Source organism: Phascolarctos cinereus, unplaced genomic scaffold (assembly GCF_003287225.1).
Source record: "Phascolarctos cinereus isolate Bilbo 61053 unplaced genomic scaffold, phaCin_HiC Scaffold_4;HRSCAF=312, whole genome shotgun sequence".
In the NCBI taxonomy this organism is placed as follows: Eukaryota; Metazoa; Chordata; class Mammalia; order Diprotodontia; family Phascolarctidae; genus Phascolarctos; species Phascolarctos cinereus.
Genome location: NW_027555847.1, coordinates 181374714 through 181392246, shown reverse-complemented (window position 1 = coordinate 181392246; position 17533 = coordinate 181374714). Strand labels below are relative to the sequence as shown.

Below are 17533 nucleotides of genomic sequence, written 5' to 3'. Positions count from 1 at the left end.
ATCAAGAAGCTTACACTTTAAAAAGTGATGGATAGGGGCAGCTGGGTGGAACAGTGGATAGAGCACTGGCCCTGAAGTCAGGAGGACCCGAGTTCAAATCCGGCCTCAGACCAAACACTGACACGTACTAGCTGTGTGACCTTGAGCAAGTCACTTAACCCCGACTGCCTCACTAAAAATAAATAAATAATAAAAAGTGATGGGTAAAATGTGAAGTGAAGTGAAGTAAGTATAACACAAGTTTAACGGGGGCAAAGAGCAAGAGAGAAATTCTGACAAAGTGCTTTAGGAAAATCTGAGGAAGAAGAAATCACTTTCATTCTGCTGAAGGAAGGAAGGAAGGCAGGCAAGCTACCTAGAAGAAGTAGCAACTTAGTGCCTTGAAGGAAGAAGGCTTTAAGAAATGAAGATAAATGAGAGGGTAATGCATTCCAGGTATGGTGGGTTGCTGTTACAAATGCATACAGGCTAGAAAAAGCAGGAAGAAATAAAAAAATAAAATTAGTAATTCAGTCAAACTAAATTTGTGTAAAGTGAGAATTGAAAAGTAGCTTGGAGTCATTGTGGAGAGCTTTAAATAACAGGATAAGGAGGCTATGTTTTTATTTATAGGCAACTAAGAGCCAAAGAAGGTCTTGATCATGCAAGTGAAGTGATTAAATCTTGGCAGCAGTGTCAAAAACAGATTGGAGAAAGGAGAGACTAGACCACAGAGGTTCCCAAATAGGTCTACTTACCTGGCCCCCTTCTTAAAAATTACTCAGCACCCCCTGGAAATCTACTTTGTTTAGCCCCTTAATGTTTTTTTTTAATTTGTGTCACTTCACAAATATAAAACATATTTTTAAAAGTGATGCATCTTAAATTTAATAATTTATTGTAAATTTGTGGGGTTTTTCCTGCACTGAAATTTTGATGACTCAATATTGTATCATGTAACCAAATAATATTGTACTGTAAACAAGTCATTACACATACACATTCCTCCTGATGCATGCTGGACTTCCCGACATGGAAGCTGGCCAACACGCTTGCTTGTTAAGACCTGTCGGTGGACTTGAACACTGATCAGTTATAACTTGCATTTTGCATGTTTATTTGGAAAATAATATAATTACTTTGATTTTAACTCTTACACAACAGATGAAACACGTACAAATGGTTTTTCAAAAGTTTCTTATCTTCTCTTTTTTCCTTATGTTCCTACTGCCCCTTTATTTTTATTCAATTGCCACCCCCCCCCCAGTTGTACCCCAGGCTACTATCACCTCTCCTGGATAATTCCAGCATGCCCCCAGGGGGCAGTATTGACCATTTTGGGAACTTATGGACTAGAGGCAGGGGAGACTGGTTAGTTGGCTATTTTAATATAGTTTAACTGAGAACTATTAAGGACCTGAAGTAGGATGGTAGTAAGTAGAAGGAGGAGTCAACTGAAAAAGATTGTGCAGACAGAACCTACAAAACTTAAGAAACTGATTGGACATGGAGGACAAGAGAGAGGGAGAGAGTCAAAAGCTGACCTCAGGGTTTGGGGTGTGGGTGACTGGGAAGAAGATTAGCATCATCAAGAAAAAGGGGGAAGAAGGAAAGAATTAGAGAAAATGCTATTCATGTATGAGCTGGAATGTTGAAGTAAAGACTTTTTAACAGGTTTTTTTTTAACCCCCATTTATTTTTTTAAAATTAAATTAAATTCTTACTTGGGAGATCTTCTTGGTATTTGGGTTCCTTATTGTTTTCTGGGAAAAGAGCAGTAACAGTATCACCAGAGGATTTAAATGGTGTGGGTGTTGCTCCCATCTTGGAAAGCCTAGTTGGTGTATCCTCTCTTAAAAGTGTATGGAAAAAAACACATACTTTATAAATTATGCATGTTCTTAAAATGTGAGTGAAATATAGCCTAAAGGCAATAAATAAAAGGCACCATCTTACTTTGTCCTCTCCTTCAGCTTTTCATTTGAGGAATGATAATCAAAATCAGAAGAATGGAGCCTCCTCTCATCTGGAGAAAATGATCGGTTTGATTCTATTTCTGAAATATCTAGTTTTTGAAGTAAAAAAAGCATATTATTAAAATATTTAATTGAAATTTTAAGGCATAAAACATGAAAAAGGGAAGAGACAGGGAATGAACAGTATTCTATTCTTCCTCAAGGAAAAAAGTAGATTTTAAAGGAAAACATTAATAAAATTAAGAAAGAGGAATCAGTTTTAGAATTTCAAGCATCTTCTAAAATCACTACCCAAAACTTTTGTGAAGTTGCACCCTAGTGTTGTCTTAGATGTATTTTTCCTCCCTCTAAATAGTTCTTTGAAAATAGGGTTCAGGTCTTATTATTGTGTAACCTCCCCCACAACCTTATTATATTAATTGATTGTAGCAAGGGATTCTTAACCCATTTTGTGTCATGGAACCCTTTGACAATCTGCTGAAACCTGTGGCCTCTTCTCAGCATAATATTCTTGGGGTTTTTTGGGTTTTTTTTTTAATATTTGGCTAGGCAATGGGGTTAAGTGACTTGCCCAGAGTCACACAGCTAATAAGTGTTATGTGTTTTGAGGCTGGATTTGAACTCAGGTCCTCCTGAATCCAGGGCCGGTGCTCTATCCACTGCGCCACCTAGGTGCCCCCCATGATATTCTTAAATACATAAAATATGCAGGATTAACAAAGGCAATGAATTATAGTAAAAACCTGTTATCAAAATAGTTTTTTAAATAACAAGTTCAGAGATCTCCCTCAGGTTAAGAATCCTTGTATTAGTGAAAGATACTAACTTTTCTCACTTAAGGTACCCTATGCATGAAAATAGTTGGAAAAGTTTTACAATTTGGTTGTAACAGACTACTGTGTATTTTAAAGGTATTTGAGAGATAAGAGGGCAACTATTAAACTTAAGAAATACATGTTTTCAGGGCAGCTAGGTGGGGTAATGGATAGAGCACCAGTCCTGGAATCAGGAGGACCTGAGTTCAAATCTAGCCTCAGACACATAATACTTTCTAGCTGTATGACTCTGGGCAAGTCACCTAACCCCAATTGCCTCACTCAAAAAAAAAAAAGAAATACATATTTTCCGTTGTTTTTTCCATGGGAAAGAAAGGAGCTTAACAAGTAGGAAATGACCTACATGTTTAATTCTGTTATAGCTAGATTCAAATCCTGTCTTACATAGAAATTTGACTTGAACAATGCTTTATTACTTTTAAAAAGAGTCTTGGTTGTTAATGCTCTAGTATGACACAATTATAATGAATTATTTCCAAATGATTAGACTGCCTATTTTTCCTTTAAACTAGCCTTTTACTAAGATAAAAGGTGCTGCCCACACAAATGGTGGGTGGCCAGTTTGGATTCTTTTTTCTTCTGCTTTTCCTCTCTTTCTTTTAGCTGTTAGGCAGCTAAGGGGGATATAGTGACTTGGAGTTTGAATCCTGCCTCAGACATTGTGTAACTCTGGGCCAGTTATTTGATCTCTCTCAGCCTCAGTTTCCTCATCTGAAAAGTTGGGATAACAGCACCTTGCTTGTCTTCCATAAGAATCAAAAGAGATTATCATATGTAAAGTGCTAGCTATATAAATACTCAAAACTATTTTACACTTTTCTCCATGGGAATGACCTTAACCATCAACTCTGTGCAGAAGGATTTTGAATCTTCATTTTTAGCTCCAATCTTTTCCCCAAATTCTGACTTAGATTTCCAACTATATGTCAAACTTCTCCACCTAGATAGGGTATTACACCAACACCTCTAACTCAGTAAGTCCCCAAACTAAACTCATTGTAGTTGAATAATTTAAAATTAAAAAAAAAAACTTTAGAGATAATTTAGCCCAATTGTCCTCATTCCTATTAGTGAGAAAACTGTAACCTAGCAAAATACAGTGAATCATCTAAGGTCACATAGGTAGCTGGTAGCAAAAACGGACCAGAACCTAAGTCTCTTGACACTCAGTACAATTCTTCCCCCTATATCACAACTGTTTTCCACAAAATCTGATCTTCCTCTTCCTGCTCCTGAGTCCACTGCTTTATGTTAATAGTACCACCATTGCAGTCATCCAGGCTCAAAACCCTGAAGCTATCATTCATTCTTAACCTTCCTCCTCTTCCATATCACCAAGTTTTATGAATAATTCCACCTCCATATTATCTTTTTCATCTATTACCTTTCTGATTCTACTTCTACCACTCTGGTTAAAGTCATATTTAGTTCGTACTTAGCCTAATTTCCTAATTTATCTCGATACTTTTAGTTTCTTTGGTCCACCCCACTCACTTCTTTGGAAGGTTAAAATTTCCTAACGTACAACTCTGGACATACATGCTACTCTGCTGCTTACAATCTTCAAGGGCTCTCCAGTAGATACTAAATACCAGATTTCTTATTCTGGCATCCTCTTTGATCTTACTCCATTCTACATTTCCAGCCTTATTTCATATTATTCCAATTCAGGAAATCTGGACCACTCAATTGTTCATTAAATATTCCCCCTACACTTTCCTACCTCCCTACCTTTGCTTATGCAGAATAACTTGCCCATATACTTCAAAGTCCAGCACAAATGCCCCCTCTACCAGGAAGCCTTTCCTGATACCCAGGTTCTGCTCCACTACCATCCTCTGACAATAAGCTAGGCATGACATCTCCTTTGAACTAGGACTTTATTCTTCTCGTACTACAAATGTAAAAATATTATAACTATTTATTGGCGCAGCGAAGTGGCACAGTGGGTAGAGCAACAGTCCTGGAGTCAAGAGGACCTGAGTTCAAATCTGGCTTTGGATACTTATTATCTATGTGACCCTGGGCAAGTCACCTAACCTTGATTGCCCCCTTCCCAAATTTCTTAAAGTTAGAATGTATTAAAACATATATTTTTAAAAAATTATACCTATTTATGCAAAATACTCAATTCCCTTAAATTTCAAGATTGCTGGAAACAGGGATAGAACTCTACTCAAACTTTTATTTTATCCCTTTCAGCTTGGCCTTACATGCAATATGTTTGCCAACTAAAAAGAAGAACAATTAGAAAATTCCTAGGTTTTATTGTGTAAAATTTAAAAGAGATAATCTTTTATTCAGGAACAAGTTCTGCCTGATTATAGGCCATGAGTCTAAAATAACTCCTCTTGGAATTTTACAAGTATGTTTGAGCTTCCTGAGAGAGAGAGAGAGAGAGAGAGAGAGAGAGAGAGAGAGAGAGAGAGATCTAGCTCAGTGGACATTTTCATATGAAAACATCAATGACCAAACAATAAAGGATTACTCAAACTAATCATGACTAACCTTTTGAGATTAAAGTATAAACATTTGAATATGAACCTGAATTTTCTAATTATTCCTTGAATTTATATGAGTCGATATCCTTCCTTTTCTAGATAGTTTTATGAATGTAAACAAAGACAAAGAAAACAGTATCATTCCTTAAACTAAACTCACCTTATATCAGCCTACATGCTATCTTACCTTCTACTTCTGAGTCACTGTCATGTAACGAAGGTATATTAATTAGAGTCTGCTTGCTGTCTCTCAAGACTACTAACTGGAGTTTCCCTCTTGATTTCTCTATCAGTTTTCGGGCATCAGCTAAAGACATATTTTCTGTTACAGTGCCATTGATCTGTGAACAATATAAATATTTTTTAAATTGTTAAATTGTTAACAAAAATACACTGTGAACAGTGTAAGTATTCATCAGAAAAAAACTCATTATTTTGTCAAATCCAGCAGATTTGTCAAATATTTAAACAGACGTATAAGATTCAGATACACTTAGGCACAGCTTTAAAATGAATTGTCCTTCTCAAAAACAGCACTATAAAAGCATTTACAATCTGTTTAAACTGTATTCTGCTCGTTCATACCCCTAAACTCAAGACAAAATATGGTTGATCTGAATCTGAGGGATGACTTAAGTAGTTCAGTTCACAAGCAAAATTATTTCAATGAGTTAATCGCATATTTGAATGTGTTTTCTTAATTTTTCTCTCTCTCCTTGTAGGCAATACAAGCTTTCACAGTATCAAAGGGAAAAGAGAAAGTATTTACCTTGTGGGGAGAAATGATACAACCCACTGCAAAAATCTTTTAATGAAACCCTTGGAAATCCAGGTGTTCCTAATGTCTTTTTCAGAGAAAACTATAAAATTCTCCTATTTCTGCTCACCCTAAAATTTTACTTATTTTTAAAAACAGTTTTATCGATATTTTGTATGTTCATTATGACATTTATAGATTATTCCTACTTCATGAAAGGTCTCTTATAATAAAATAAAAACAAGACTAATAATAAAGTGAAAGTACATGCAACGTTTTACAACTGTAACTCCCCACACTTCTCTATTTTCAAAAAATTAACAGAAATATACATTCTCTTCCTCCCACTCCCCAACCTAAAAAAAAAAAAAGAATCTTGAAACAACTATCGATACTCACACAATAAATTAGAGGAATGACTGTCTTGTAACAGAGGAAAGAAATATAAACATAAAATATGGGGGTCCTAACAGCATATAACTAGACATTTCACAATCTTCTACCCATACCTACCTTAAGAATTATGTCCCCTTCATGAAGATTGCCATCTTTAGTTGCCAGACCAGTTCTAGTCATTTCTTTTATGAAAATCTGACTCCCAAGTCGGAGACCATATTCTGGAAAGCAAAAACATATATGCCATTACATTTTATAGAAAGTTGAAATTAGTTTAGATAATTGGGTAAAAATATATTTTTAAAGCCATTACTCACCCTTCCAGAATACCTGGCATATAAGCCATTCTCTTAAAATTAAAGATCAAAGTGATTCTTAGAGGCACACTAACATATCAAGCATGCTTTTAACCACTCAACTCACATGCCACACAATTTAATTTTTATATTTGAAATGTGTTAGGTTGATTGTGGTGTCATTTGAAAAGCCAAAGCGTAAGGCTGAATTTCAGTAGAAGCAAATCCTGTTTCTTTCTCCAGTTCATTTTACAGATGAGGAAACTGAGGCAAAGAGGATTAAGTGACTTGCCCAGGGTCACACAGCTAGTAAGTGTCTGAGGCCAGATTTGAGCTCATAAAGATGAGTTTTCCCAACTTCAGGCCCAGAACTCAATCCATTTTGCCACTCAGCTGCTCTCACATGAGGCCTTTCCCAGTCGCCTAGTTATAAGTTCTCTACTCAACCAAAAAATAAAACAACAAAAAAACTCCTCTGTATTTATGTAAGGACAACAGCTTCCATTTACATAGTTGTTTTAAATTTTGCAAAATGCTTTATATGTATCATTTCATTTAATTCTCTTAACCCTTTCAGGTAAGTGCAATTTTTAACCTCACTTTACACAAGAAGAAACTAAGGCTAACAGAAGCTGACTTACCCAGGGTCACTTAGCTAGTAAGTCTCTGAAGGGGATTTGAACTCGGGTCTTCTTCACTCCAAGACAAGCACTCTATTCCCCTATACCAGTGGTGTCTCAAATAGAAACTGGGTCACTAAACACATACATCAGAATCCCTCTGTGGACCACATATTGACTTAGAAAACCACCTATTAACACCATCTAAGTTTTATGATTTTAAAAATTTATTTTGTTAGATATTGCCCAATTACATTTTAATTTGGCCCAGGCCACATGTTTGACACCTCTGCATAAGCTACCCAGATGCCATCTATTTGTGTATGTTTTTCCTTCCCAGTAGAATGCAAGGTGCTCCACACTTTAATGCAGTTGTATCCACAGTGCCTAGCCTATTGGTCATAAGAAATCCAATCAAATATGATTATAATGGTACCTACAATTAAAAAATTGCTGATGAGGACTCTTAAGAGGAGGAACCCTGCTGTCCAAGCATCATCATTAGCCAGAAGGAGTTCTCATATTCAGGCCCAATTATCACAATTATGACCACCTTTTTCTTCTTAAGACAGGCATACAATAATTATTCAATGAAGCATCAGAGAGGTGGATCATAGAATTTTGAACTGGAAGGAACCTAGAAGATTATGATTTTACAGTTGAGGAAAAAACAGAGGCCAAGGAAGTAAATTGCCCAAAGTCACATTAGTAATAAGCAGCAGAACCAGGATTCATATTTGGTGGTTTGTTTGTTTTTTTAAGTCAGAGATCAAATAGGTATATATCTTTTTTTTTTTTTAACATTCTTCCATGCTCTTATGGAAATGAAATTTTATTTAAGTGTTGGGGCTCCTTTACTGACTCCTGAACTCACTCAGTGTTAAATGTAATCCTTTTCTATTTCCTTTCCTCCTTGCTACAGTGGCTAAAGTTAACTCATAGAGCAAGTACACAGATTTATTTGTTTACTAACTTAAGAGAAAGCAGGGAGGGATAAAGGACAAGAGAACCAGGACCCTAAAAGATACCAACATGCTAGAACAAAGGACCAGTTTACTTTTTTTCTGGTTCAGATTGGTGATTTTATCAGTGTGGGGAAAGTCTGCACTAATGCAGACTGGTAACAACTCCCTGATAACTTTGGTCTTGAGGAGCTTTCTAGGGGCACTGAGAGAATCATGTGACTTGTCCCTGGTCATAGGGATAAACATCTAAAACACAGGAGAAAGGGGTGCTTAGAAGTGGCAAAGAGGTAGGTTTATTAGAAAAAAGAAAGAAGGCAGTCCCGAGTAAAAATTGCCCCCAAGTAGAATGAGTTGCCTTTTACTAGAATACTTTAAATGGAGGCTATATGACCACTTGCTGGTGAAATTGTAGAGAAGATTGTTGTTCAAATGGAGAGAGGACTGGATGGCCTTTGAGGTCCTTTCCAACTCTGATTCTGTGGTTTGGAAATAGATTGTGGGGGGAAATTAGGTAGATTTTGGTAATTGTCAGTTGAGTAATAAAGTGGCCTGAAATGTATGATAACATGCTTTCCCGTATCAAATGCAGAATCTAGACCTCTGATTGATTTCTTGGTAGCTCTTGGTTTATTATTTTTCAGAAAATAAGCCTCAGGATAGCTAAGTGTTATTTTTCTTATTCTGAAGGTAGAGGAAATGATGCTTAAACTACAAGTGTACCAGGCTGAAATATGGGAAAAGAGAAAGAAACAACATCCATGTAAAGAGGACAGAACAGACCAGAAGAAATAATTGGGTATCTTAGAGAAGTCAATGATGCTGAAAAGCCAAGGGACCTTTTCTCTAGGTTCACTGAGGTAGGGTATAAGTGGGAAGTTCTGTAAGGTGAAATTTAAGCTGCTGGCATGATCCACTGGAGAAAAGTCAGTACTGAACAGTGCCCTTATAATAACAATGAATTCACTTATTCCTTTTCTCACACTGTTTTTAAGTCTTTCATTTATCAGGGCAAGGAAGGGTGCTTGCTTTGTGCCCTGTCATGGTGAATAGTTAAGGTCTTCACACTCCCCTAAATTGAACTTTTCAAGTACAGTGCTGACAAAAGAGCCTGCTGAAAGGAGAGTTCTTAGCTTTCACTCCTAGTAATGTGACACTCTAAATTCTGTCCCAGAAAATAACATTCCCTCAGTCAACCATTTCTATACAGTTATATAACCAGGCCCTTTACACTCTTTTATTTAGAACAAAACAGCACCCCTTCCCCTCAAAAAACAGCCCAGAACTGACCGATATGATGTGTCCTTTGAACACCAATTAGATTTAAATACAAATCAAGCTATATTTTTCCTGATGTTATAAGGTTAAAGAATCTAACCTTCTTCCTTGCAAAACCAAAATGAGTCCTACTAAAATGGGGCACAGATAGAGACAAATAAGACATCCCTATAAGCTATGTTGCAGAGAATACCAGAAGCCAAGGAGCAGCTAACCTGGAGCCACATCAATCTAATTCTGAGCACCTTAGAATCAATCAAAAAAGTGCCAGGATAAGTGATTGGCTATTTTGGCCCATGTGAATAAACAGTCTTTGTCTCATGCTTGTAAAACAACAATAAATAAACCCTAGCAGCTTTTATAGTAGACATACCTGATTTTATAAATTAGATAGGTCTTTTAACAAAGGTGGCATGTAAACAGAATCTCTGTGCATTGAATACTATTTTTCTGTTACTTATAAGTTTGGAGAGGAGCTTCTTTGGGGAAATAATCACTTGGGGAGGAATATTTGGGGGGAGGGTGCATGCTCATGTGCGCACATGCAAAAATGTCCCCTCTGGCCATTTCTGTAAGCTGTCAAAGAGATTTCTTTCAAAAGAACATTAGAAAGACATTTGTATAAGTGATAGAAGAGGTCTTTTAAAAATTTATTTTTCTTCAAGGAAAATAAATCCAGCCACTTACAAAGACTGGTAGCTTTTATAGAAGCTTCTAAAGCAAAACAATTTACGCCGGGATAAATAATATAGACCTCTCCCCCCACAAACCTCTTATTTCTTTCTTAATTGGGACAGTCAGAGACATGGAAGAGAAATGGAAGAGTGAGAAGAAAACAAGTGACTATAAAGACAACCCTGTGTTATCATGATTCTTTGGCTGCTGAATCAGAAGGATACGCACTGCATTTGGATTCAGAAAAGCTAAATTCAAATCCTGGCTCCCCTACTTACTGCCTGTGTGACTTTGGACAACTCGCCTCCCCATTCTGGGATATAGTGTCCTCATCTGTAAAATAAAAGGGTTGGACTAGATAACAAGCCCTTTCTAAACCCTATGAATCTATAACCTGTGGCCAAACTATTGACTCTATTTTCTCTCTTTTTGCCCTATGTACTGACTTCTTTATGGAGCCATCTCCTTTCAAAAGGAATGTGTCTATGGACTTTTGCCTCAAAAAAGACATCATTTTAATATCATACTATTTCAGAAGGAATTTGCATGTAATAAACCATCACTACCTTCATTGGGTTTGCTTTTTGTCAAAAGAACATCGATGGGTCTTTCTATATCATGCTGCTCCATGTGATCTGGCCGACGCCGCTGCATCTCAGGAGTGGGACTTCCGGAATTCAGTTGGTCTCGACTGTGGCCCCTCATCTCATATCTAATATTAGACGGATGCCTCTGGCTGTACTCCACAGATGGACTGTAATCCCTTCGATAGCCACGGTCATAACTATCATCTCGGTCAATGCTTCGGCCTCGGCTCTTTTCTCTTCTATAGTCCTGATCTAAACCTCTCTCCAGACTCCGACCCCGGCTCCGGTCACGGCTGTAGCTCCTTTCTTGGTCACGAGGTTGGTCATAGGGAAGTCTTCTTTCAGGGCTATTTTCCCAACTGCGGCTATATACTCCATTGCCGCTGTGCCAGCTCCTCTCACTGTATCCACTGCGGGCACTTCTGCCATCAAACTCTGCCTGGTCATCCATTACATGAAAAGCCTGTTCATCTGGATCCATGGAAGGGCTGCCCCTTAGAGGAGCAAGCTGCACTTTGCGGGGTCTCTTGACAACCTGTTGACGTAAGCACTTGCAATGAAAATGCAGTATAGTCATAAAAATACCATTCCTATTAGAATCTGCTCCCGCTCAAAGCTAAATTTGAAAACTCAGATCACTGTGAAATATTCTTATTTCCAATAAGTAAGATTATTACTTATGCACTTATTTCTAATAAATATAGAATTAACAATGTAGATAATCTTTTTCCTTCAAGTGTTTCTAGCCTAGTAAAGATAAAATATATCTTTGATGTTTATATCTATATTCATTTATTTATTCAAAATTCTTTTTTCTCATTAATATTCCATGTTAACTGACGCACTTCTTTAGAACGTTAGCATTATACATCAAAGAGATTGGTAATACTTAAATTTGCTTCTTTTTATATGTGAATTTGCTTATCATGAGAAAGCTGCACACTTGCAACAACCGAAACAACATATGCAGCAAAAAGCCTTGTCTTTGGCAGAGGTGATGGACTATAGGTACAAAATGAGGCTTATATTGTCAGATATGATCACTGTGTTTATCTGTTTTACTCAGCTATAGTCCCTAGACACAAGGGTTCCACTGGAGTACAGATAGGGAATGGGGGAATTCAGAACTGTTAGTCATGTGTGGATGTAAAGAAAGAAAAATAAGGAGCAGCTAGTGAATAGAGGTCTGGTCTTGGAGTCAGGAGGACCTGAGTTCAAATCCAGCCTCAGACATTTGACACTTACTAGCCATGTGATCCTAGGCAAGTCACTTAATCCCGACTGCCTCACCAAAAAGAAAAAAGAAAAATAAGCTTCTGTACAATTTTAGAGAAATAAAACAAAAGCTGTCCCTTTGCTTACTAGTATACATATTGAGTTCACTATTGGTACAGGAACTGTGCCATCATGCTTTGTTATTCAAGTAAGCTTATTTTTTCCTTCAAAAAATTATTTCCTTCAAAAATTATTTATCGTAATAAATCCCTTAAATATGTAGAACCCTTTTTAAATGACTTAAAATCCTTTATCCTATTTTATTTTTATTCTTGCCATATACTCTAACCTTTTCATAAGCTATTTCATTTTTCAAAAAATGTAGGTTGTCATTGAACCTAGAATGATATGCTTTGACAAGTTAGTAGCTTAAGGGAGATGGGGGGGAGAGACAAAAAAACCTCCCCAAAAGTCTCTTCCATCCTTTCCTTTAAAAACCACTCTGCCCATTCAAACTCAAAGCACATGTACATACATATGAAAAACAGCATTAAAAACACAAAAGCAATTGGATTCTGGATTATGTAATTCTTTGAGATGGTTAAAAGTGGTAATTTTCTTCTGGGCACAGAAACAAAAAACTACTGAAACAAAACTGAGTGTGAATCCATGGCTTACAATAGCAGCTATCTTCCCACTTTTTCTCAACTGCTGAACAGCAAACGAATGCGGTACATCCTCCATGGGGGTGCCATTAACCATAACCACTCTGTCATTTTCTCTATAAACAAAAATATACAATGAATTATGATAAACTTCTCAGCTAAAATAATTTTAGGTCACTTCTAAGCATAAAGCAATTTTAAACATTTAATGACTGATACTCATCAATGCTATATCTCAAAAGCAAATAAATTACAACTCTTAAGTCTGAAGGATCCTATCAATCTGAAAGAATTTAGAAAAACCTATTATGAATATACTTTCTCCAGTTACCAAGATATGATGATACTGTTTTATGTCAATGTAGCTTTCTTTTGTATACAGTAAAGGGCATATAGTCTTTAGAAGTCATCCCAGGGAGGAGGAGCCTAGTGATTCTTTTCCTTAAAATAGTGAAAGTGGTTAGATACCTAGAGGAGAACAAGAAAAGGCTCTTAAAATTGTTTAGCTCCAGGATATGTATCTATTCAGTCACTGAGTAGGGGACTAGGGAGAGATCAGCTAAAAGCTACAAAGTGTGCCACAGAGTCAGTGGTCTGGCATGGACCATAGCATTAAGGCACCAAGACCAAGGTAGGGTACAGGCAGCAGTGATTTGATCATCTAGAACCAGGCAACCAAAAAAGTCTAATTAGTGAAATACATTTCAGGCAGACCCACCAGAACAGAGACATGGGAAGAAGTATAAGAAACATTAGCTTTCATAGGTCAGTGCATAGAAAGCCTTAGGACCAGGGTGAGGTATAACAAATACCTTTGGGAAAAGTCTGTCCCAGAAGGGAAGTGAGTAGGTCCAGGGACTTTCACAAGCCATGAGCAATGTGAGGCATTCTGGGAATGAATGAGCTGTAGTAGTACTATGGGAAAATAGTATGAACCTTTCTCACAGTAGTTGCATAAGATTCCTAACCCACCACCTTCAAAAGGATCCAGAGGGTTAAGACAGTAGCCTGGACAGCTAAAGCCATGACAAATACACTGGAACTAAGCCACGGCCAAGACTAAGAAGGAAGAAAAAAACTAAGAAAAACAATTTAAGATATTTAGGTTTAGGGAAATATTCTAAGAACATTTACAATTTCCAAAACACATTCTTTTGTCTGTTATTAAATGACTTTCTCTCCTTTAGAAAAATATTTTCCTTGTAGTGCTTTGTAATTAATTCCCTTTTAAAATACCTAAAAGTTGGTGCACTTGAATCAGGTGACCTGGAAAAGGAAGATGGCACAGAAAACTTGTATCCTGCTGGAATTTGGGTGGGAGAAAACCAGAGGAAGATTGGTAGCCAGAAATACCAAGAAGATGGTGCTAATGACCTGGGTTTTAGGCTGGGTGCCAGAAATGAAATGGTCACAAGGTAGGGGCCAGGGGTTCTGGTCATCCTCCTTGTTTTCCAGGTCCAGATCAGGTAGCCTTAAATTGACCCCCTATAAAGGACTGAGTTGTTAAGAAAGGCCTTTGGCCCTTGTATATCTGTTTTCTCAAAAACAAAACAAAGCAAAAACTTTTAAGAGAGCCTAGCCCCAGAAGTTCTTAACCTGCAATATATTAGCTTTTTTAAAAAAATAAAATGTATATTTTGCTAACAGTATTCCACTATAATGTTTCCTGTGCAATCCTATGTATTTTATTTCATGCATTTTAAAAGCATTCTGTAGAGAAAGGATCCATAGACTTCAACAGACTGCCAAAGGCGTCCATGACAAAAAAGGTTAAGGACCTTTGTCTTAGAATCCCAACAGTCAAATTTGAGAACCTTTCTTTATTATGCACTCAAGATAGCTGAAATCACATCTCACTGGTTTTTAGTAGGAACTATTCAAATGACTTACGTTACTTTCCTGCCCATCTCCATGCCAAAAAACAAAACAAAACTATAGAGCTATCCAAAGATATTGCAAAAATAGCTTTTTAAAAATCTACATAACTTGGGGCAGCTAGGTGGTGCAGTGGATAGAGCACCGGCCCTGGATTCAGGAGGACCTGAGTTCAAATCCAGCCTCAGACACGTAACACTTACTAGCTATGTGATCCTGGGCAAGTCACTTAACCCCACTGCCTAACCCAAAAAAAAAATCTACATAACTGAATTCTCTAAAGGCAGAACCTACAACTAGAGAAAACATTAGGAACCATTTAACACTGCACTCTATTTTTCAATAAAGATAGCAGCATTTAGTAAAAGAAATTTGAGGGAGGGTTATTGAGGAGAAAGCAGGGAGAAAATGAAAATAAAAGGATTTTATTGTTTGTTCTTCTCCATTATATCTCATAAAACCAAAGACTTCTGTTTGCTTCTTATTTCTTATCCAAATATTTCTTCATGGTGACATGGTCTTTTGATTTAAGATGTGCCCAAAGTGGGGATGGGAGTTCAGAAAACAATGACTTGGAATCCCTATTCTGAATTCTCTCCCAAAGACACACAGGAAAATAAATAGATAGGGATTGAACCCGTGATTTCATTGGTTTAATCAACTCCATGAGTGAGGAAACTGACTCTGCCTTCTTTGCAACTAATTGTGTTGAGTGCTAAGAAGTCCTTGAGTACAGCGACTGGCCCAGGTCCAAAGATAAAACTTGAATCCTGGTCTTCCTGACTCTGAGACTACCCTTCTATCCACAATGCCAGGTTGCTTCATATATAGAATTTTCAACCAAGCTTTCCTAACATAGATAGATAACGATTTCAATATAATATAATATAATATAATATAATATAATATAATATAATATAATATAATATAATATATAATATAATATAATATAATATAATATAATGTTTATATAATATATTTCAATATAATAGGTTTCTTTTATAATACTAGGTATTTCATCTTATGCACTTGAAAATTTCTGAGAAGGCGTCCATGACAGAAAAAAGGTTAAAAACCTTTGTGCTAAACTTTTCATCATTCCAAATTATCTTTGGATCTATTTTAGATAGCTGTCATCACTGCTTACATATTATATTTTCACCTGACGCTTCAAGCGTATTTATCGACACAGTACACAGTATACATTTAATTTTTAATATTTATATGACATTCCATCTGATTAATATAGCATAGTTTGCTTATTCACTTCCCAATTGTGAGGTATTTGGGTTATTTCCTCTCCTCCCTCCCCCATTATAAATAGGAACAACTTTTACACAAATTACCCTACCCTCTTCAAAAATTTAATTTCTTGGTGGAGGGGTGGTAAATACCAAAAAAGTAAAAACACCTACCAAAAAGTGAAAGCAATAGGTTAAAGAGTAAATGAATGTTTTGTAATTCTTGTTACATTTTCATAGGACATAGGATAATAGGAAGGAATCTTTGAGGCAGTTGAATACAACCCCATCATTTTACAGATGTAGAGTAGACACTTGCCAAAGTGTGATCCCCCCAAAAGATCGATGTTTCTGTGCCTGTTACACCATAGCCCCAGTAAGACTGAACTTTTTACATTCATCTTTTCTGGTTTAAAAGGTCTTGGATGAAAATTTAAGAGTTATTTTCATTTGCTATTTATTTTATTGTTAGTGAGACTTGGGCATTTTCCCATGTCCTGGGCCCATTTTAAACCTAAAAAGAGATCTAATTTAAAATAAATTAATCAAATCAGAACCTTCATATCTGTAGACAAATCTGTAGAGGAAGAAGAAACAAACACACTTACTGAAGTAGTCCATCTGCAGGCCCACCTGGAAGTACATCTGAGATAACAATTGATGTTTCACCATTTTCAAAGTGGGGATTGTCTCTTCCCCCAGACACAGCGATACCAAATCCCCTTTTGGAATCCTTTTATAACAAGAAAAAAGTGGATGAGAAAAGTGAGCAGAAATTCGTTCCGTGTAGAATATTCATATTTCAATATAAGTACTCATAGGAATATAAGGGTAGAACCAATTGCTAGGCAACAAGTAAAGAAGTATGCCACAGTTGGTAGGCAGAATTAGAACTTCAAAATCACCATTGAAATGATCCCATCTTCTAAAATCTAAGAGAGAAAAATGATAATATAGACCAAGACAGCGATCCAAGCTAGCAGAAGATGGAAGGTGTTACTTAGCATTAATATCACTATTTCAGTAGGAATGGAAAAGGCAACTGCTTTAGTCATACTGGCCTGAAACAGAAAGATTTCCATCTGAGCTGGTCTATGCTTTTTTTTTTTTTAAGGCAATTGGGGTTAAGTAATTTGCCCAGGGTCACACAGCTAGTAAGTGTGATCTATGCTTTTGTTGACATGGGCAAATAGTTCTCAAAGTGTGGTTTGTGAAACCCCAATGGACGCTGAGACCCTTTTATTGGGTATTCAAGGTCAAAATAATATTCATAATAATACCAAGATATTATTTGCCTAATATTTTAATAAAAATACTCCTCTCTTTTCCAGCTAATATCTCTGTGAGTCCAGATCTTTACATGAAAATTTCAATCAAAACAACATACTGCAACGGAATGAATGCTAAAGCGGATATACTGTCTTCTGTTAAGTCATACTTCAGATTTGCAAAAATACATAAAACAATGTCATTCTCATAAATTTTTTGTTTTGGAAAATTATTTTGCATAAAAATATTACTTGTGTTAACTTTCAATGGGCATATGATTGTTCTTTTGAAAAGGGTATTTTACATTTTTGTTCATTTTAATACCCAATATAGTAAATATTGATATAACCTACATGAACAAAGCTCTTGGTCTTCAGTAATTGTTAAAACTCTAAAGGGATCCTC

At 36.4% G+C, this 17533-nt stretch overlaps 1 protein-coding gene across 3 annotated transcripts in view; it reads right to left on the bottom strand.

Annotated features, from left to right (window-relative positions):
* TJP2 (tight junction protein 2) overlaps positions 1-17533 on the bottom strand; it is a 120800-nt gene that overhangs the window by 28452 nt on the left and 74815 nt on the right. For all 3 annotated transcript variants that reach the window (XM_021001810.2, XM_078152810.1, XM_021001808.2), the window contains exons 3-9: positions 16468-16592; positions 12757-12859; positions 10843-11398; positions 6563-6666; positions 5480-5633; positions 1936-2044; positions 1704-1831 (exon numbers count right to left, since the gene is read on the bottom strand). In XM_021001810.2, the coding sequence (XP_020857469.1) occupies positions 1704-1831; positions 1936-2044; positions 5480-5633; positions 6563-6666; positions 10843-11398; positions 12757-12859; positions 16468-16592 (1279 nt within the window). The remainder of the gene's footprint in view (positions 1-1703; positions 1832-1935; positions 2045-5479; positions 5634-6562; positions 6667-10842; positions 11399-12756; positions 12860-16467; positions 16593-17533) is intronic.